Source organism: Idiotropiscis lumnitzeri, chromosome 1 (genome assembly GCF_059441095.1).
Source record: "Idiotropiscis lumnitzeri isolate Australia: NSW breed Sydney's pygmy pipehorse chromosome 1, RoL_Ilum_1.0, whole genome shotgun sequence".
Classification (NCBI taxonomy): domain Eukaryota; kingdom Metazoa; phylum Chordata; class Actinopteri; order Syngnathiformes; family Syngnathidae; genus Idiotropiscis; species Idiotropiscis lumnitzeri.
Window position 1 is genome coordinate 23237827 of NC_142391.1, and position 17578 is coordinate 23255404.

Below are 17578 nucleotides of genomic sequence, written 5' to 3' on the forward strand. Positions count from 1 at the left end.
ATCTTCTGCAGTCTGTTTATACGACAAATGCAGTTAAAATGCTGACGCTTTCTCACATTTAGGGCAGACAACACAAGAGTGATTTAACGTGACATGTTTGCGGGCCGCCGTGTTCAAAGGTGGGATGCCGCAGGTGGCCTCCTTCAACAAGTTCCCCCTCGGTGGCATCTGTAAAGATCTGAAGGACGTTTTATCCACATTAGAGCCTTCAAAACTTCTCCTTACACTTCCCCCAAAAGTCCACTTTTTTTTTCTTTTTCCCAAAGTGAAAAAAATTTTTTTTAAAAACTTTCCCTTTCATCTTTTCTTCCCTCATTTGCACTTTTTTTTCTTTTTTAACGGAGCCCAAAGCGATTTTTGGGTGGAGGAGCAACATCTTAACTCCCAAGTGCGCCGCTAGTTGCCAGGGAAACAACGGCCGATTGCCCTCATTGTCTATAAGTCACCTCATTTCACTTTATTAGGCACCCTTGAACAATCTAATGGATGCGAGACAAGAACTGCATGTAAAATTTATTCATTCCCAGCAGCATTCTTTCCTTGTTGCTCACACACGCATGGCAGAGAGGCTAAAGTGCCACGTTAGGCCGTAATGACAGAGCAAGTCACCTTGTTTTTAATGGCGCTTCCCATGGCTAATTACAATGGAGGCCACCTGAGTAGAGGCGAGCTCCAGATGTTGCACGGAGGCGTCCATGGCAGCGCTGGGAACAAAGACAACATCGACCGAATCAAGCGCTCGGTGGCGGGCCCTCGTGTGTATCCGAAAACTGCAGAACGCCAGCAAAAACAGCACCACTAAATAGTCCAAGGGCACATCATTGAAAGATTTGTTTTTCTTTTTAAAAACTGCTATGACATAGATGGGGGGGAAACTTTATTCTACAATTGTTAAATATTGTTTATGTCAAAAAGCAGTAATATACGACTAGATATTGACATGAAACATGAAAAAAAAACTAATATTATTTGTTAAAATTAATTAAGAACACTAAGACAAAAAAATAAAATTAACAGCAAAGCAGGATCAGTGGTAATGGTAGTAGTTGGTACAATGTTTTATTATTTATATTTATTACATATGTAAGTATATTTTATTGTACTGTATTAACTTATTTATTCATTTATTTAAACTTTTTTAATGTAAGATGTAAGAAAAAATATATAATATATATATATATATATATATATATATATATATATATATATATATATATATATATATATATACAGTGAAACCCCGGTTATCGCGGTTATTGGGGACCGAGACCACCCGCGAAAACTGAAAATCCGCGAAGTAGCGGCGCCCCTTCAAAAATGCTTAAAAAAAACCTATACAGGTATACAGTACACCATATAGAATACGGGTAGAGAGAGAGAGAATGAAATTCATGTTATAACAAAAAAAAACAAATTATTATGAAAACTTTTTATTTTTTTATTCCCCAGCCATTATTTTTGTATTTATTCAATGACTTCTTTTTGTATTTATTTAATTACTTCGACTTTTACCTGCTGGTACGCCGTCCGGTGTGCCCTGTGAAATGAAAGGTGGCATTCTTCATTTATTTATTTATTCATTTATTCATTCATAACTGACAGCCTCGCGCTGCGCTCGTGCCCGGGCGGAAGAGGTGCTCCTCTTCGGCTTAATTGTCACGCACGCCGGACCTGCTCCCCCGAAGCGTGTCTCTGTTCGGTTGAACTCGGTTTCATTTCGCCCCGCTCGTGCCCCGGGCAGAAGGTGCTCCTATTCGGCTTAACTGTGACACACGCCCGCCCTCCTCCCCCGGAGCTTCCATTCGGTTAAACTTAGGGGCCGCTTGAAACCGCCCGTGCCCGGCGAAGGTGCTCCTCTACGGCTTAACTGCCACGCACGCCGGCCGGAGCTCTGGTACGGTCCGAACCGCGCGAAACGTCGCCCCCGATCGTGCCCGGGGGAACGTGCTCTTCTTCGTCCACTCTTCTCTTCGCCCACGCTCTTCTTCGGCGCACGCCGGCCGTCTAACCGCTCCAGCGCCCCGTCGTGCCGCTCGGCGAAACTACAATGCCCCCACGGAGCGGAGCGAATGGAGAATCCCGATCGTGCCCGGGCAAAAAAGTTTTTAATTTTTGAATATTTTTTTTAGACCCGCGAAGCACTGAACCCGCGAAAGGTGAACCGCGAAGTAGCGGGGTTTCACTGTATGTGTGTATATATATATATATATATATATATATATATATATTTTTTTTTTTTTTTTTTTTACAAAAATCCTTCAGTGGACTAACACAAATGAAAAAAAGTTAAGAAACAGTTAAAAAAAAAAATACAATTATTATAAGAGCATATGACTAAACACTATTCACTGCAAAAACCCATCAAATGGAGTAATGAGACCAAAAAACATTTTTAAAAAAGTCCTAAATGGCAATAATTTCATTTAACAGATAATGATACAATACAAAATTTTATTTTTTTACATGACTCCATATTTTGATGCATTATTATTAAGGTAGTTGCTTAAAATAAATATATTTAAAATAAAAGAAAATACAAATAGAATTACAAGTGCACACAAAAGACCCTGTGTGATTGTGTACCTAATATTCAGACATTGGCATGCTTTTTGTCCCGCTCACTTTGTGGTGGCGCGAAAGCGACAGCCACCAACACACCCGTCCAGTAGAACTAGCGCTAGAACGCTCGCCTGCATGTCATGACGTCTACGAGCAGAGCATGCTTTATTCATCGCTGGCGTATTAGCAGCACAACGCTTTTGTGCTCTTTCCGCAAACCCCGGGATACCGGTGCGTGCAAGAGCAAGAAATGAACACGACCATGACAATGTGTCTTAGCTTAGTGCGTGTAACGGAATGACGACAAAAACAAGTTTTCTAAGACAACTGCCAGTTTTCACACTGAGTTCACGTTTCGACTCTCGAGCTAATGCTAAGGAAGTTAGCAACATTGACCAAACATGTGTTTTGTAAACATCAGGACAATTTTTACTATTTGATTGTGCTAAAATACAGGTTTTGAAAAAATTGAGGCATTGATTAACAGATGCTTTTTAACAAAGACAATTCTGACTATTCTATTAATTTAAAGCACGTGTTTTGTCAAATGACAATCTCAAGTAGTCAATCACTACGATGTATGTGTGTTGTTTAAAGAGAATTTGATGTGAACATCAAACACAAGTTTACATCGCTCAGTGAACTAGAATGAATGTGATTTAGTCAAAGACCAGCCAATCGACAAGTGGTTTTGTAAACATCAAAAACAAGTTTGAGACCTCAGTGAAGAACAAAGACAATTTAGTCAGAATAAAATCTGAATATCAAAGACAACGTTGTCATTATCCAACCTAAATATCAAAGACAATTTAGACAGAATAAATGTCAAAGGCCATTTTGCCATTACCTGAGCTTAATATCAAAGACAATTTAGTCATTATTGGATCGTAAATATCAAATAGGGTCCCCCACACATCAAAGACATTTCAGCTGTCAATGAACCTAGACGCGGGTGTTTTCGTGAACATCAATGACCATCACTACAACGGGACAATTTATGCGCAACGCAGGGTGGTTCCGACCCAGATCAATAACAGCCTGACGTTGACGTCCGACAGCGTTGCCGTGGCAACCAAGCATCGCCAGCGTGAATGACATGACAAGACTGGCTGCTCGCTTTGTTAGCGACCTTTGCGGCGCCGCTTACGTAAAGTTGGCCATAAGAGCATCAGCTACGGCGATGCCGTGAAAATGCTCTGATGTTTTGATTCAGGCAACGCGCGCGCGCACACACACACGCTCACCCCCACACACACGCACACACACCCTGGGGACATTCATTTCACGCTCTGGCTGCGAGACAAATGGCAGCACTACTGCCTGAGAGAGTAAACTGCTTATCATCCACCTGTTGCCTCATAAAGATGACGTGCTAAATGTCGCACACGCAAAAAAAAAAAAATTGTACACGCACACACATACTGTTAAAAGCGGAGGCTATCTTCCATTCACCATCTAGTTGTTGTTTATGTGTCGTATATTTCATATACAATACAGGGCAATAAATTGATGGGGGAAATAATGAAAGTGAGTAAAAAAAAGTAGCCCGTACATGTGGCAGAGTGAAAACCATATATGAGAGCCCCAGACTTGACACTGTATCCACTGGCCAGAGTCACTAATCTTTTTCGGAAAATGGTTTCCCAATGTTGAAAACTCTACCCAGGCATCATCATTTGAAACCCTAATCCTGGCTTCAAACACTAATTTCATACGCTAACTTTGGCTCGGCGCGTTAATATGAAACTCAAGCCCTGGTTTAAGATGCAAATTGAAACCCTAACCCAGTCTTGAAACCCAATCCTAAAATTTAAACACTAACGCAAGTTTGAAACTCGAACATGGGAAAACACCCTAATTGGATAAACCTCACTTAAAACTCTAAATTGAAACCCGAACGCTGTCTTGAAACCGTAACTTCAAACCCCCAACCATTGTATGAAATCCTAACCCCATCTCAAATCCTTGATTTGAAACCATAACCACATCTCAAAACCCTAATTTGAGACCCTAACATTGGTCTAAAACTGCGCCAACGCGTTTGAAACCCTAATCTTGGCTTGAAATGCTGATTTCAAAATACCCCAACATTTGCTTGAAACGCTAAGCCTGTTTTGAAACCCTAATTTAAAACCCTAACCCTGTTTTGGAACCCAACTTGGAAATGTGACAGATGAGCGTTGCAGCTGAGCGAGGCTCCAGTTGGTTGCCGCGGCAACGGACGGGTCAACACACTGAAGTGTTGTTCTGCTGGCCACACAAACTGACCCAGTCACCAAAGGTTCTTTGTCACGGCTGACCCGACACCGGAACAACGACCGCAGAACAACTGCAAAAAATAAAGACTCCTACAACTTTAAACCCTCAACTGAAACTTAAAACCATAATTTGAAACCCTAACCCTGTCTTTCAACCCTAACTCAGACTTGAAACACTAACAAGGCCCAGACTTGAAAACCTAAGCCATCATTAAAGCCTCAATCAAACCCTGCCTTGAAACCCTATCCTTGATTTGAAGCCCTAACCCTTTCTGAAAACTCAGATTTGAAACCCCAATTGTGTTTAACGAAACTTAATCCAATTTTAAAACCCTAAATTGAAGCACTAACCCTGTCTTCAAAGCCTAAACCACACTTGAAAACCCAACTCTGTCAATAAACCCTAACCCAGGGTTGAAACACTAATTTGAAACCCCAATCAAGTCTTTAAACCCTCATTTCAAAGCCTCACTCAGGCTTGAAGCCCTAACTTGAAACCCGACTGTCTTGAAACTCAGATTTGAAACCCTAATCCAGGTTTGTAACCCTAATCATGTTTTACACCCTGAAACCAGTCTTAATACCCTAACCATTTCATTTACCTTTAACCTGGACTTGAAACCCTAACTGGTCTTTAAAACCGTACCCTCACTTGAAAATTGAAACACACTTGAAGCCCAAAGCCCGGCATTCTCCAATCTAGACTTGACACCCTAAGCGAGTCTTTAACTTGATTTCTTTAAAAAAGTGCAATCCTGTCTTGAATCTCTGATTTGAAAACCTAATTCAGGCTCGCAACTCTAAATTGAAACTAGCAATGTCTAAAAATCCTTAGCCAAGGATTCAAACCCTCATTTGAAGCCCCAATCCTGTCATTCAGACCGTACCCGCGCTTGAAACCCCAACCGAGTCTTTAAACCCAGATTTGAACCCCAAACTTGGTACCGTCATCCGTGTCCTTGTGTTAACAGTGATTGAAGTGGCTGATCTTCATCCCGTCAGCACAAAAGTGATCAGAGCCAGGAAGCAAACGAGACGACGAGACTGCTGCATCTGCGGCGGCGGCGGTGGCACATTTTTAGTCAAGAGAAAGCTTCTTCTGTCTGCTCAACAATAATAAAAATATAACGCTCTTCATAACATTTGGATCAAGTTCCATAAAAAGAGAAATGATCAGCATTATTTGTACGACTACTTTTTTTTTTTTTTAAAGATTTAGAAAGAAAACATGCCTCTTCAGAGTCCTTCAGCTCACTCTCTCACACACAAACACAACACACACACACACACAAAACGGAATCAATAAAGGAAGAGTCTCTCCTTGAGGATTCTCTCCCACAGTTGAGGACGGAAACCCGACGGGGAGGCAAGACGTGCACGGAAACACTTGCAGCACAGACGTAGCCTGCAGGCACCAATGGAGAAGCCGACGACCAAGCGGAGTAAAGGAAACTAAACTAAGAGCTGGGGGGGGGGGGTTGCTGGTGGGGTGGTATATGTGGGTGTGTGAGTGTGGGAGGGGGCGGGGCGGGGGGTCCTCGGGCTGGCATTCCCAGATAAGACGCTTGAGTGGTGTGAATGAAGTGGGACACACAAAAGAGTCGGAATGGCCTGCAGGGTGAGGAGTTCTTGTTTATCCACCCACAGCAGGTTGGGTGCTTGCCAAAGGGACGCCTCAACGAGGACCACTGAATGGAAGCGGAATGGCAGGGGGGCTTAGTTCCAGTCCAGGGAGCACCGGCATGGTGGTGGGCCTCCGAGACATCCGCCGCAAAACCAAAAGCCTCTCAAGCGCCTTCGCAAAATGCGGTAAAAGCAAAAAAAAAAAATAAAAGTGCCACCTAAAAAGTCCAAAACGAATTATGTGTGCAAAAAAAGTCATAATAAGCCCACCAAAACTACTGAAACTTATTTTGTGTTAATGAAAAGACGGCTGGTATGTGCTGCTTCCTATTTAACTCGACTCTGAAGATGATTGGTTCATATTAAACAGTCACAATCCATGTTTGTAACTACGTAACTAACTTTCTGTAACTCAGTAACTTTAACATCCTAAGTAGCAAAGTAAAATAAAATGGAGCAACTAAAATAAAATAACTGCTTAGTTACTCAGTTACAAGGTAGCGTTCCATAATTAATCAATAATTGTCAGGAAAAGCCTACTAGAACAGCTGTACTCTATTTGGGGTTGAGTGACAGTTACGAACTGAAAATATTAATCTGAAGGAATTAATGGTTCAGAATTTCAATACATGTTTTAAAATGTATTTTACAATTAAAAAATGTTGACATTACTTTTGACTTCCGAACATTTTAAGTTTTTTATGTATTGAAATATTTCCAGATGTGATAGTTAAAGTTATACTATTTGTCAAAGTGTTTGATATTTGTGGAAAAAAGAAATGTGTCCACATAGTTTTAATATTTACATGTCTTTGTTAAGCCAGGCACATTGTTTTATACTTATAGTCTATATATTATGATCTTTAAAATATTGAGTCTTAATTTTTTTTCATATAAAGATATTTTTTCAAGCTTTTGATTGGCTAAAACAACTTCTTTACATTAACATCTAACAAAAAGGATTTTCAAAAAGATATTTCTTTTAACTCTTTGAACAACATTGCCAACTAGTGGAGCGGCATGCACATTACACCATTGTCCCGCCTTGTTTGGATGCCGCGGCGATTGTGACAATATTCTCAAAATCAAAACTGAGGATGAGGAGGGAGCAAACATTGTGAGTTCGGAAGCGAGGGGAATGTTCGGCGAGCGTTAAAAGCGTTTCGAAAAAGAGAGCAGCACTTCACAGCCTCGAGACGCTTAATAATTCACATGCGGCGACTCACTGGTCCTCAGATGATCCATTTGTGTGCGTGTGTGTGTGTCCTGGACCACTTTAATTTTTTTTGGGGGGGGGGGGGTGCCTTTTCACAATCTCTCAAAGGAGCACACTGCAGCATGTGTCATCTTGCCAGAAGTTCACGTCCACTTAAAACATTGAAAAGGTATGGTGGCAGTAATATTAGTCGTTCTTTGCCAGGGATCGGAAAAATCCGCCAGTGAATAGTGTTATATTATTTATCGACATGTGTTGCTCCACTGTTGGTGTGACAACACTGCAACATCGATGCTAGTTTTGTTAGCCCGTGTATGGTGTTTTGCGTAGCTTGCAAGCATTAAGCTAAACAAATCTTCTTAACTCATTCACTACCAGATGAGTAAAAAAAAAAAAGGATGTTTGACGTCTTTAGCCGTCAATGGCAGTACATGTGTTAAGGGAAAATGTATCAGTTTGTTTTAAACACACACATGTACTTCAAATGAAAATGCTTGTCCCAAGTATCTAAAATCCCTTAGATCGGATAATCACAATAAAAAAGGTTCTTGCTCCAACCTAAAAAAAAAAATAAATAAATCTCGGTCATTAAATTAGCATCCAAAGCAGATTCTCATCAAAGCCGTCCGGAATTGCAAATGTGGAGCAAAGCAAATGAAGACTTTTGACTTGAAGATTCTCTTCCTACCAGTTTTCCCACAGTCCTGCTTTTCTCCCACCGGTACTCCTCACCACTAATCCAGTTTTCCCCTCACTTGGCTTTCATCGACATGCCTGCCAAATTTCATGTTGCTTCCTGACATGTTTGGTCAACATCTGAGCTTGTGGGCTGCATTTATTGTATAAGTATGGCTTTAGGCTTTATGGCCACTCGTCAAATTTTGGCTGCCATTTTCCACCCAAAAGTTGTGACAAAAATTCAAATTCATCAATTTTCACAGTTTACCATTGCCCATTGGATTGGTCTACGTGATTCATATTTGGTAGGAATCGGACAAAACCTCTAGGATAACTTCATCTGTGATGGACCTCTGAGAATCTCCCCAAATTAGAATAAAATGACCAATTTGGACTACGCCTGCTTTCTTGTGTCTTCTTGTTTGGGGGGGGGCATCTAACATGACTCTGATGATGATTGGTTCATATTAAACACAGCCACAATCCACGTTTGTAACTAAGTAACTAACTTTCTGTAACTCCGTAACTTTAACACCTATAATAAGTCAATAATTGTCAAGAAAAGCCTGCTGGAACAGCTGAACTTTAATTGTGGTTGAGTAACTGCAACGAACTGAAAATATCAATATGAACGAATGAATAGTTCAGAATTCAAATAGGTCATTGAAAATCGCATTTACAATCAAAACAATTTGTCATTACTTTCACTGTTGAACAATTTAAACATTTTTTTTTTTTATGTACCGAATTATTTTACATACTCATAATAGACATGCCGACCAAATTTCATGTTGCCTATGAGGCTGTCAACGGGGGCTGAATTGTCAAAAACGAACAAGCAGTCGTTCATCTTTGGCATGACAGTCATGGCTTTCACGTTGCAAAGTATCATGGACCTTCTTGTAAGTAGTGAGAAGCATATGGGGAAAAAAAAACATCATTGTTGATCAATCAATGAGTTCAATCCGGTAATGTGACACTTTAACAGCCTGGCGGGAAAAGTAACGACACGCGACGCTGTGCCTGACGCCAGCGCGGAGCGAAAGAGAAAATGTGCTCATAAAAGCCCCACTCAGACTTTAATGGCGGCGCAGCGTCCGTCGCTTCATCACTTTTTACAGCCGCCACCTTGTAAATGTTGCACGCGTGCATTGGATGGGGTGAGCGTGCGCAAAAAAAAAACAAACAACAGACTCAACGACAACGTCACCTCGACCTCGTGTGAACTCGTCGGTCATCTTCAAGGTTGTTGGATGCTTATTAGGCGCTAGATTTTTATGTTGGTTGCAAACTTATTACAAAAGGACGACCTGACGTCACACATGGATCGCGCCATTTTGAATTGGGGTTGGAATAAAGTGAAAAGAAATTCCTTGATTTACTGCGGTGAGATCTGCGCTAAATGTTTAATTTGTTTCGACATTTCATTAGGAGGATTCTGCCACTACTTTATATAAATTATTTGATTCTTTTCATTTCTTCAGACAAAGGGAGGTTATTTTCTACCATCATTTGTCTGAAGAAATTTAAAAAAAAAACAAATCAACTAATTAACATAAAGAAGACAGGGTGAATTTCGTGACTCGTAGTCATCTTTACTGGAATTTTTCTTCGAAACAATTCTTCAACTTCTACCGTACATTTAGTCGAAAGCACCATACTCCGGCAGTGTTGGTTTGCAAGGCCCAGTCGTAACTTGAGCAGGATGTTTTGTTCTGAGAGGATGTGCTAAAGATGTACAGCTAATATGGTACCGTGTTTCAATTTGGCTTGATTTGCAAGATATGATAATTAATTTTTAAAGTAAATCAAACTGAGTTCAAATATTTAATCGCTTGAAAAAAATGTTTTAATTAATCTGAATCGCGTGAATATTTTTTTTTAATTAATCTTGCTTTAATTTTGACAGCCCGGGTTGTATTTCAATGTGTCGTAACAAAACGTCTCGTGACATACTGCACAGTAAATTAATGTGTTGGAACAACAATACGTCGTGACAGTGTCATGAAGTAACACGTCAAAATGAAACGTGTCATAAAGCAACGTAATGAAATAACATGTCATGAATGTAATTTATGTAATGTAATTTATCATTTTTTGTAATGGGATGTGTTGTAATGCACTGTTTGTTTATGACAGCTCCTGTCCCTTACGTATTAGGTTTCTTGTTTGTGTTCGTGTCGATCAGACAGACAGTAAACAAAATAGATACTTTATTCGTCCACAAGGGGAACTCACAAAGGGTTGGAAAGGACAAAGTGTTACATTCCTCCAATCAGGCGCCTTTGCTGGCTCGTAGCCGCCGCCGCCGCCGCCGCCGCCGAAACAGGTTGTGTATTTAACATGCGCTACATGCGTATTGACAGACGTCCTCGCGCTGCCGCGACAGCAGCTTTAGCAGCCCCGGCATCATATGGCCACGTCCAAATATATCAGCCAGCCCTCCGGGCAGGAATTCCTGACATTGCGAGTCGCCGCTCCCGTTACGGCATTCGAATGGAGGGCGCGACACAAACGGGTCTCGGGTGCATACGCCACAAACTGGCTTGACATTGGACTTGACATCACTTCCGGCTTGTAGGCGTCACTGTTGGTTTCTAATGAAGTTAGATTTATGCCACAGTTACGTACACGTAATGTCAAATACTGCGTATAAAAATGTGTTAGACCTCCCCGCATACGCACAAAATTGGTTTTATGCTTGCGGTTTCTCTCCAGTGCGTACTGCAGGCGCGATAACTGTGCCCCGATTCTTAACCAATCGGGAGTCGGACACTAGGGCTGATTCTGATTGGCTGTTTACTGTCCAATCACATTTTACAACAGTACAACGTCTGGGAAGCCTCAAACACGAACAGTCGAAAGAAGGGTCTTCTGTTTTCTAACACGCTGTTCTTTTGTTTCAGTAATAATTCAAAAGGATACTTTTTAAATATCTTTGTTTGGTTCAACGTTGTTGTCCCTTTTGTTCTATGTGCTTCTATAAACGTGTTTGTTTGTTTTATTTGTTTATTTTTTAATAATCAAACATCACCTCTCGTAGTTGTCATAGCGCCGCACCATTCTATTTTATTTTTTTTACCCCACTTCTGAGTTACGATTGGACGGTAAACAGCCAATCAGAATCAGCCCGAGTGTCCAACTCCTGATTGGTTCAGAATTGTGACACGATTGTCAGTGTTAAGCGTAAAACCTATTTTGTGTGTACACGTGGAGGGGCTTGTACACGCAAAACACATTTTTGGACGCGGTATGTCACATTACGTAATTGTGGTGTTAATCTCACGCCATATGTATGTTGTTTGAAGGACAGCGACTACCGTCATATTGACGCCATTTTCCGTTCACTACGCCGTTTATCATTATACAGTATGTTCGTATCGTGTTATCACGTTAACAAATATTAGCAACATTTCCCTGATCTAAATTCATTCCTGTTTTACGTTTGGTGTAGTTTGCACATGCAGACAGACAAGATAGATAACCCGATACTGAAAATCAGCTGAGCAATTTATCTGAACAATTCAGTCCGACAGTTCTCAGTCTTTACACCTCTTCAGTGATTCTCATCAAAGAAGCGTCAAGTATTTTGAAAGCAATCTCTGCATTCACTTGAAACGCTCTTTAAAGAAAACGCCACTAACGATCCGGCCGTTTCAGTTTGTCGTTCATGAACTTCTGAAGACTTGGCTCGGCTTCCCTCGGCATTCATCAAGAAGTGGCTGACATTTTGCGCAAATGTCAGCGGGTCCATCCTGAATGCAAAGTACTGACTTTTCTGAACATCTGATTTTCGTCCTTTCAATATTCCACACCAACCTGTGATGTTCTCATACTTTCATCTCCACTTTTTATTTTTTTTTGGGGTTCCGTCCACATTAATAGGACCGCCACAGGCACAAACAACAAAAAAAAAAAGTCTTCTTCCCTTTGAACTCTAGAATGGCCTTTTGGACCATGTCGGGACATGCCGGGACATCCCAACTGCATCCCTTCACCAATCTTCCCACCCCCACTCCAAAAAAAAAAAACCACACTCAAAACATTGACTGAACATGTTGGCTGCAACAAATGATCCCTTTGAAAAAGCAACAGGAAGCATCCAGTCGCAGGTATGTCATGTCCCGTCATTTCCGCCTTTAATTACACGGCAAAGGGGCGGGACTTCCGTTATTCCCACCTGGCAACGTCTCTTTGGAGACTCTTTTACGGCCAGATCACCAGTTGCAAGTGGTGTTTTTCTACAAGTACACATTTCACTGCTGGTCCCAAATTTCTAAGCACTAAATGAGCCCCCTCAACATGCTGACTCATCAACATGCCAAATATCACGGTTTGAAAGAGAGCAACATCGAGTCAACATTTCAACCAATAAAGTCATTATTTCTGCTCTGGAATGTCGTACGAGTGGTGACAAGGAACAAGTATTGATGTCACCTTGAAACAATGTTAAAGAAAAAGAAAAGTTGTTTGATGGCAGCTTGACAAATTAAAGAATTGTCCCTGACAGTTTGACAGCGGTACAGGTGACAAGGAACAAGTGCCGATCTCACTTTGAAAGACTATTTCAAAGGGGGATAAAAAAACTTTGTCACAATTAATGAGTAGCGACCGAAATCATTCTCAACTTTTATACCTCAAAATCACCTTTAGTAGTCTTGCCATGGCATGTGGAACTCGGCCCCGAAAGTTTGCCGGCAGAAGAGGTGACAAAGTAAGCACAAGGGAATATTAAAGAATAAAAATACACCTATGATGTTTGAAAAGCATCTTGACAAATTAAAAAATAGCATTCCTGTGCAGCCATGTGATATTCATCCGTGACATTTCAACGACAGTACAAGGTTACGAGGAACAAGTACTGATATAACCTTGAGGTCTGCTTCTTTTTTTTTTTTTTTTTGACGGGCAGCGACTGAAAGCTTTTTTTGACCTAGATATATATAAAACATCACCGTGGCATATGGAAATCATCCCTGAAAGTTCAACTGCAGTTTGCCAGAAAGGAACAAGTCCTCAGCCAACCTTGTATGCTGATTTTACAGAAAAAAAAATCCTCGCATGATGTTCGACGACAAGCAAACATCAATCGTATTCTTGCTGTGGCAAACATCAACCCTGAAAGTTTGGCTGCGGTACGCGTGACAGGGGGACCAAGTACGGATCTAATATTCTGAGCTAATTATGAAGAAAAAAGTTGTCATTTGACAATTGAAGGCCAGCTACCGAAAAAAATTGCAATTTGGATTTTTGTTCAAAATCAAGCTAATTTTCAACAATCATGCCAGAAAGTTTGCCTGTGGTCGAGTGGACAGGAGGAAAAAGTACCGATTTAACATTGAGAGACGCTTTTAAAGAAAGTACTAATTTGACGACTGACAGCCAGCTACTGAAAGTATCGTAACTTGGGTATCGGTTCAAAATCAACACCAATCGAGTTGCGACAGTCATTCCTGAAAGTTTGCCTAAAGTAAGTGTGACAGGAGGAACAAATGCTGATCGAACATTGAGAGCGGATTTTAAATGAAGAAAAAAAACACCCATTATCTGTTTGACGGACAATTCCAAAAAGCAACCACTCAGCATTCTTGATTGGGCGTGCAACAACCATCCCTTTAAGTGGGCTCAAAATCAACTGCAATTAAAAAATAACATGTAACAAAACTGCAAATTTTGACCATCAGCTACGAATAGTGCTTGATCAGTCACCAGTTCCAAAATCAATCTAATGCTACAAGTCACAGTACTTCCATCACATTATGTAAAGTTTAAAAGAACCACCGCACGATTCACTTCCTGATTACTGACCAATAAGAGACGCACAAACAGCAGAACAGGAGTAGAGCTGCAGTGATCATGCACTAAATGTGTGTGTTGCATGCATTATAAATGAGCTCATCCGGCACACTCGTCTACTTCCTGATCCCATATTAAGACCACACCCCCTTCATGAATCATTTAGGAGCAAATAAACCAGCAGCGTTTCTGTTTAATAATCTGAGATATTACCATCTCACTGCCGGTCGGCATGGCAAGAATATAAGGAAGAGGAGGATGAACCTACCGCGTGAACGACTCCCTCGGAGACGCACACTCCTACGCACACACACGCGCGCACACAGAAAGAAAAAGAGAGGAAACATTAGCATCAGTGCACATCTGGGTCATGTTTCCATGCGAAGGGATTATATACATGCAGGATTGGGATTATCACACAGGTCAAATTGACTGCACACGAGATGTGAGCTCATGACGTCCGGCCGGCTCGCTGTCACACCTCCGCATCCCCTTCTCGGTCACGTAAGAAATTTGGGGGATTAGGATTCTATTTGAAGTGATTTTTTTTTTTTTTTTTTGGTATCACAGTCCAATATGAATACAACTAATTCCAAACTCATCTGATGAGATTAGACAGAGACAGAGATTGCCTATGTTAAATCTAATTTGCTTACCCATGGACAATCTGGATTAAATCTGGATTACACCTTTTGACTTTACACTAAATGATCCTGATTGCCAAAATCTGATGAGATATTACAGTGCAATATGCGAGGACATGTTAAATGGAATTTTACATTTCCACTGGGTCCAACTGCACAATTGGAATCTCTTGATCAAATCCGGATTGAATTTGGGTTCACATTACCACGACTGACGCTGCCCACAGGTAACTCATTATATCTAAACTAGGTGAGAATGGGACTGCTGATGTTTCAAATAAATTGGCACTCAATGCAAAATCTGGATCCAATCCCATTTTCCTTTTGTTTTTTTTTCTCTCCAAATTTAAAAATGTAGATGATCCTTCACAGGTGGTGCTTCCATAATTTTTGCCAATGGTTGAAGGTGTAGTTGGATCATGTGTTCTTAACTAATATTTGCAGAATGAGTCCATTTTTTCCAATATGCTAGTATTTTTTTTGTTTTTATCTTATATGACACTGTTGCCCATTTTCCGTGCGTTTGTGTAGCTTTAGTGTACTTTTTCTCTCTTGTGCAGTTTTCATCTGTTCATGAATGAATTGTTTTGCCAACTTTTCTCTACTTTCGTAACAAATTTGCACAAAAGAGAGAGAGCTCAAGTTTGCAGCTAGTCCATCTTCCACATGCATTCATCCATAGCTGAGCCACTGTGAGCCAGAGTGGGCTAACTTTTTTTTTGGGGGGGGGGGGGGGGGGGTCAAGGCATAGCTGTCAGATGAATACTGATCTAAATCGAGGTTTTACAATTTTGGCATATAGCGAGCACTCTATTATTGCACTCTGGAATTTTCCTGGTTCATGAGTGTAACAGTAGGCCAACATGCCAGAGAGTTTGTTTCTTTTCTTTCGGGTACTGTCCGAGATCCAACATACTAAAACTGAAGATGATAACAGAATCTCAGTTTTGGATAAAAGTGTTTCGTCAAATAGGCAAAATCTGTAGAAAACCAAAATTTCTGTATAGTGTAAAGAAAAATTAAGCATCACTAAGTTATAAAATCCCCTCAGGTTTTATTGAAGCCTTAAAATTTGAGAGACATGTATGGCGTTAGCCCACACTAGGTCTCAGAGGCTCAATTCATCTTTTTTTCTTCATTCAAGTAAGCAGAAAAACATGATTTCATTATATGCCAGGCTAAAAAAATGCCTGCTTGTTGCAAAGAATAAAGAAAACAAATCTTACATTTTGAAATGTACCCCCAATGTATTCTTTAAAAATATTTCACAATTTTGTTAGTTGTTTGTATACTTTTTCTCACACATTTTCACCAATACGTTTGCTCTACTGTACTTTAAATCCAAACCTTGCACCTAAAGTGCACCAAAACATTCTGCCTGGGGTCCGAACCGCGTCTTCAATCCGTATTCATCCACAACTCAGCAAAAAAAGTAAACACTGTCACTTTTGCCTCTTTAAGGAAAGCAGGTGGAAAGTTAGCGAGTGACCTCCCCCGGGGTGCACCAAAATGCCGGAAAAGTCTCCCCGGGGGGCCTCCCGATCAACCCTGACCCATTTCACGAGCGCCAACTGCGGACCAAAATACCCACCGTGTGTCACCCGGGGGGCGGTCAGTGCTGCGGCCAGGGCGCCCAGCACCATCCAGCGAGCCGCCATGGTCGCGGCCAAGGCGGCTTGTAATCCAAACGCAGTCCCGGTGGTGGTCTTGGTGCTGGTTTGAGTAGGGAAAGGGGTCTCAGGGGGGCTCGCTTCCACCGCCGCACCAGCGCGCACGCTTGTATCGCGGGTGGTGGGGGAAAAAAGAAGCGGGATAAAACTGAAATAAATAAATAACAAGTCCCCGGTAGGTTGCGGAATGTTTCCCCCGAGCGCAGCGTCCGCGCTCCGGCCAGGAAGACTGGCGAGGTCCGGGGGAGCCTGGAAGTGGGGAAGTGCAGCTCCGCCCCTCCCTTAAACGAAAAATGTGGAGCTTATGCACATGACGAGCAGGCTGCAGCGTCCTGCAAACATACAGCCGGTCCTCCTCCTCCTCCTCCTCTTCGTCGCACCTCCTCCAGGGAATACCTCCCCCAAGGAAGCGCGCTGCTGCTGCGCTTGATTGTGTTGTGGCCTCAGGAGAAGGCAAGACCGAAGTGAACAATTCATGACACTCACCGGTCATCTCATTAAGTACACCTGCTGCGCACCATCATGACGGCTGGGTGGACTCTTGCTGAGTACAATTGCAGTGGATCCCCGCAACTCGCGGGAAAAGGGCCCGCGAATGGCGAAAGTCCGCGAATAATTGACGCCCAGTTGTAACTAAAAAAAAAATCCCAAAACCCCCAATTATATGTTTAAAACAAACATTGTTTTATAATTGAAAAAAAATATATCCATGATTAGATGAATCCAAATGTGCCAAGCGGCAGTGAGCATGCAGTTGTCCACCTAACTTGCAATATAATACACATTTTTTTAGAACCTCAAAAATAAACATGTTAAAAACTAGGATAAACGTCTGCTAAAATATTGGAAAACTGTAGCTAAATAATTAAATGTTTATGGACATCTTTCACAATTTAAAAAATATTGAAAACCACACAACTTAATTTTGTGTTCAATTAAGTGTATATAATTGCAGAATTTAAAAATACCGTTCTGCCTCATTATGGGTATTGTAGATTTTTATTCTTTAAAAATCTCAAATCATACAGAGAAATCGAAGGTTTCTGCTTATTTGCGCAACAAGTGAGAAACCACATCTTGGAGCATTACTGCCACCTGGTGGCCAAATGTGCTATGAGAATGGTGACGCCAATT

At 41.3% G+C, this 17578-nt stretch overlaps 1 protein-coding gene across 1 annotated transcript in view; it reads right to left on the reverse strand.

The window, feature by feature from the left end:
* Nucleotides 1-16903, reverse strand: part of fras1 (Fraser extracellular matrix complex subunit 1) — a 122298-nt gene extending 105395 nt beyond the window's left edge. The window contains exons 1-2 of the mRNA XM_088290094.1: nt 16366-16903; nt 14399-14430 (exon numbers count right to left, since the gene is read on the reverse strand). Coding sequence (XP_088146220.1) covers nt 14399-14430; nt 16366-16432 — 99 coding nt within the window. The 5' untranslated portion in view covers nt 16433-16903. The remainder of the gene's footprint in view (nt 1-14398; nt 14431-16365) is intronic.
* Nucleotides 16904-17578: the final 675 nt, after the last annotated feature.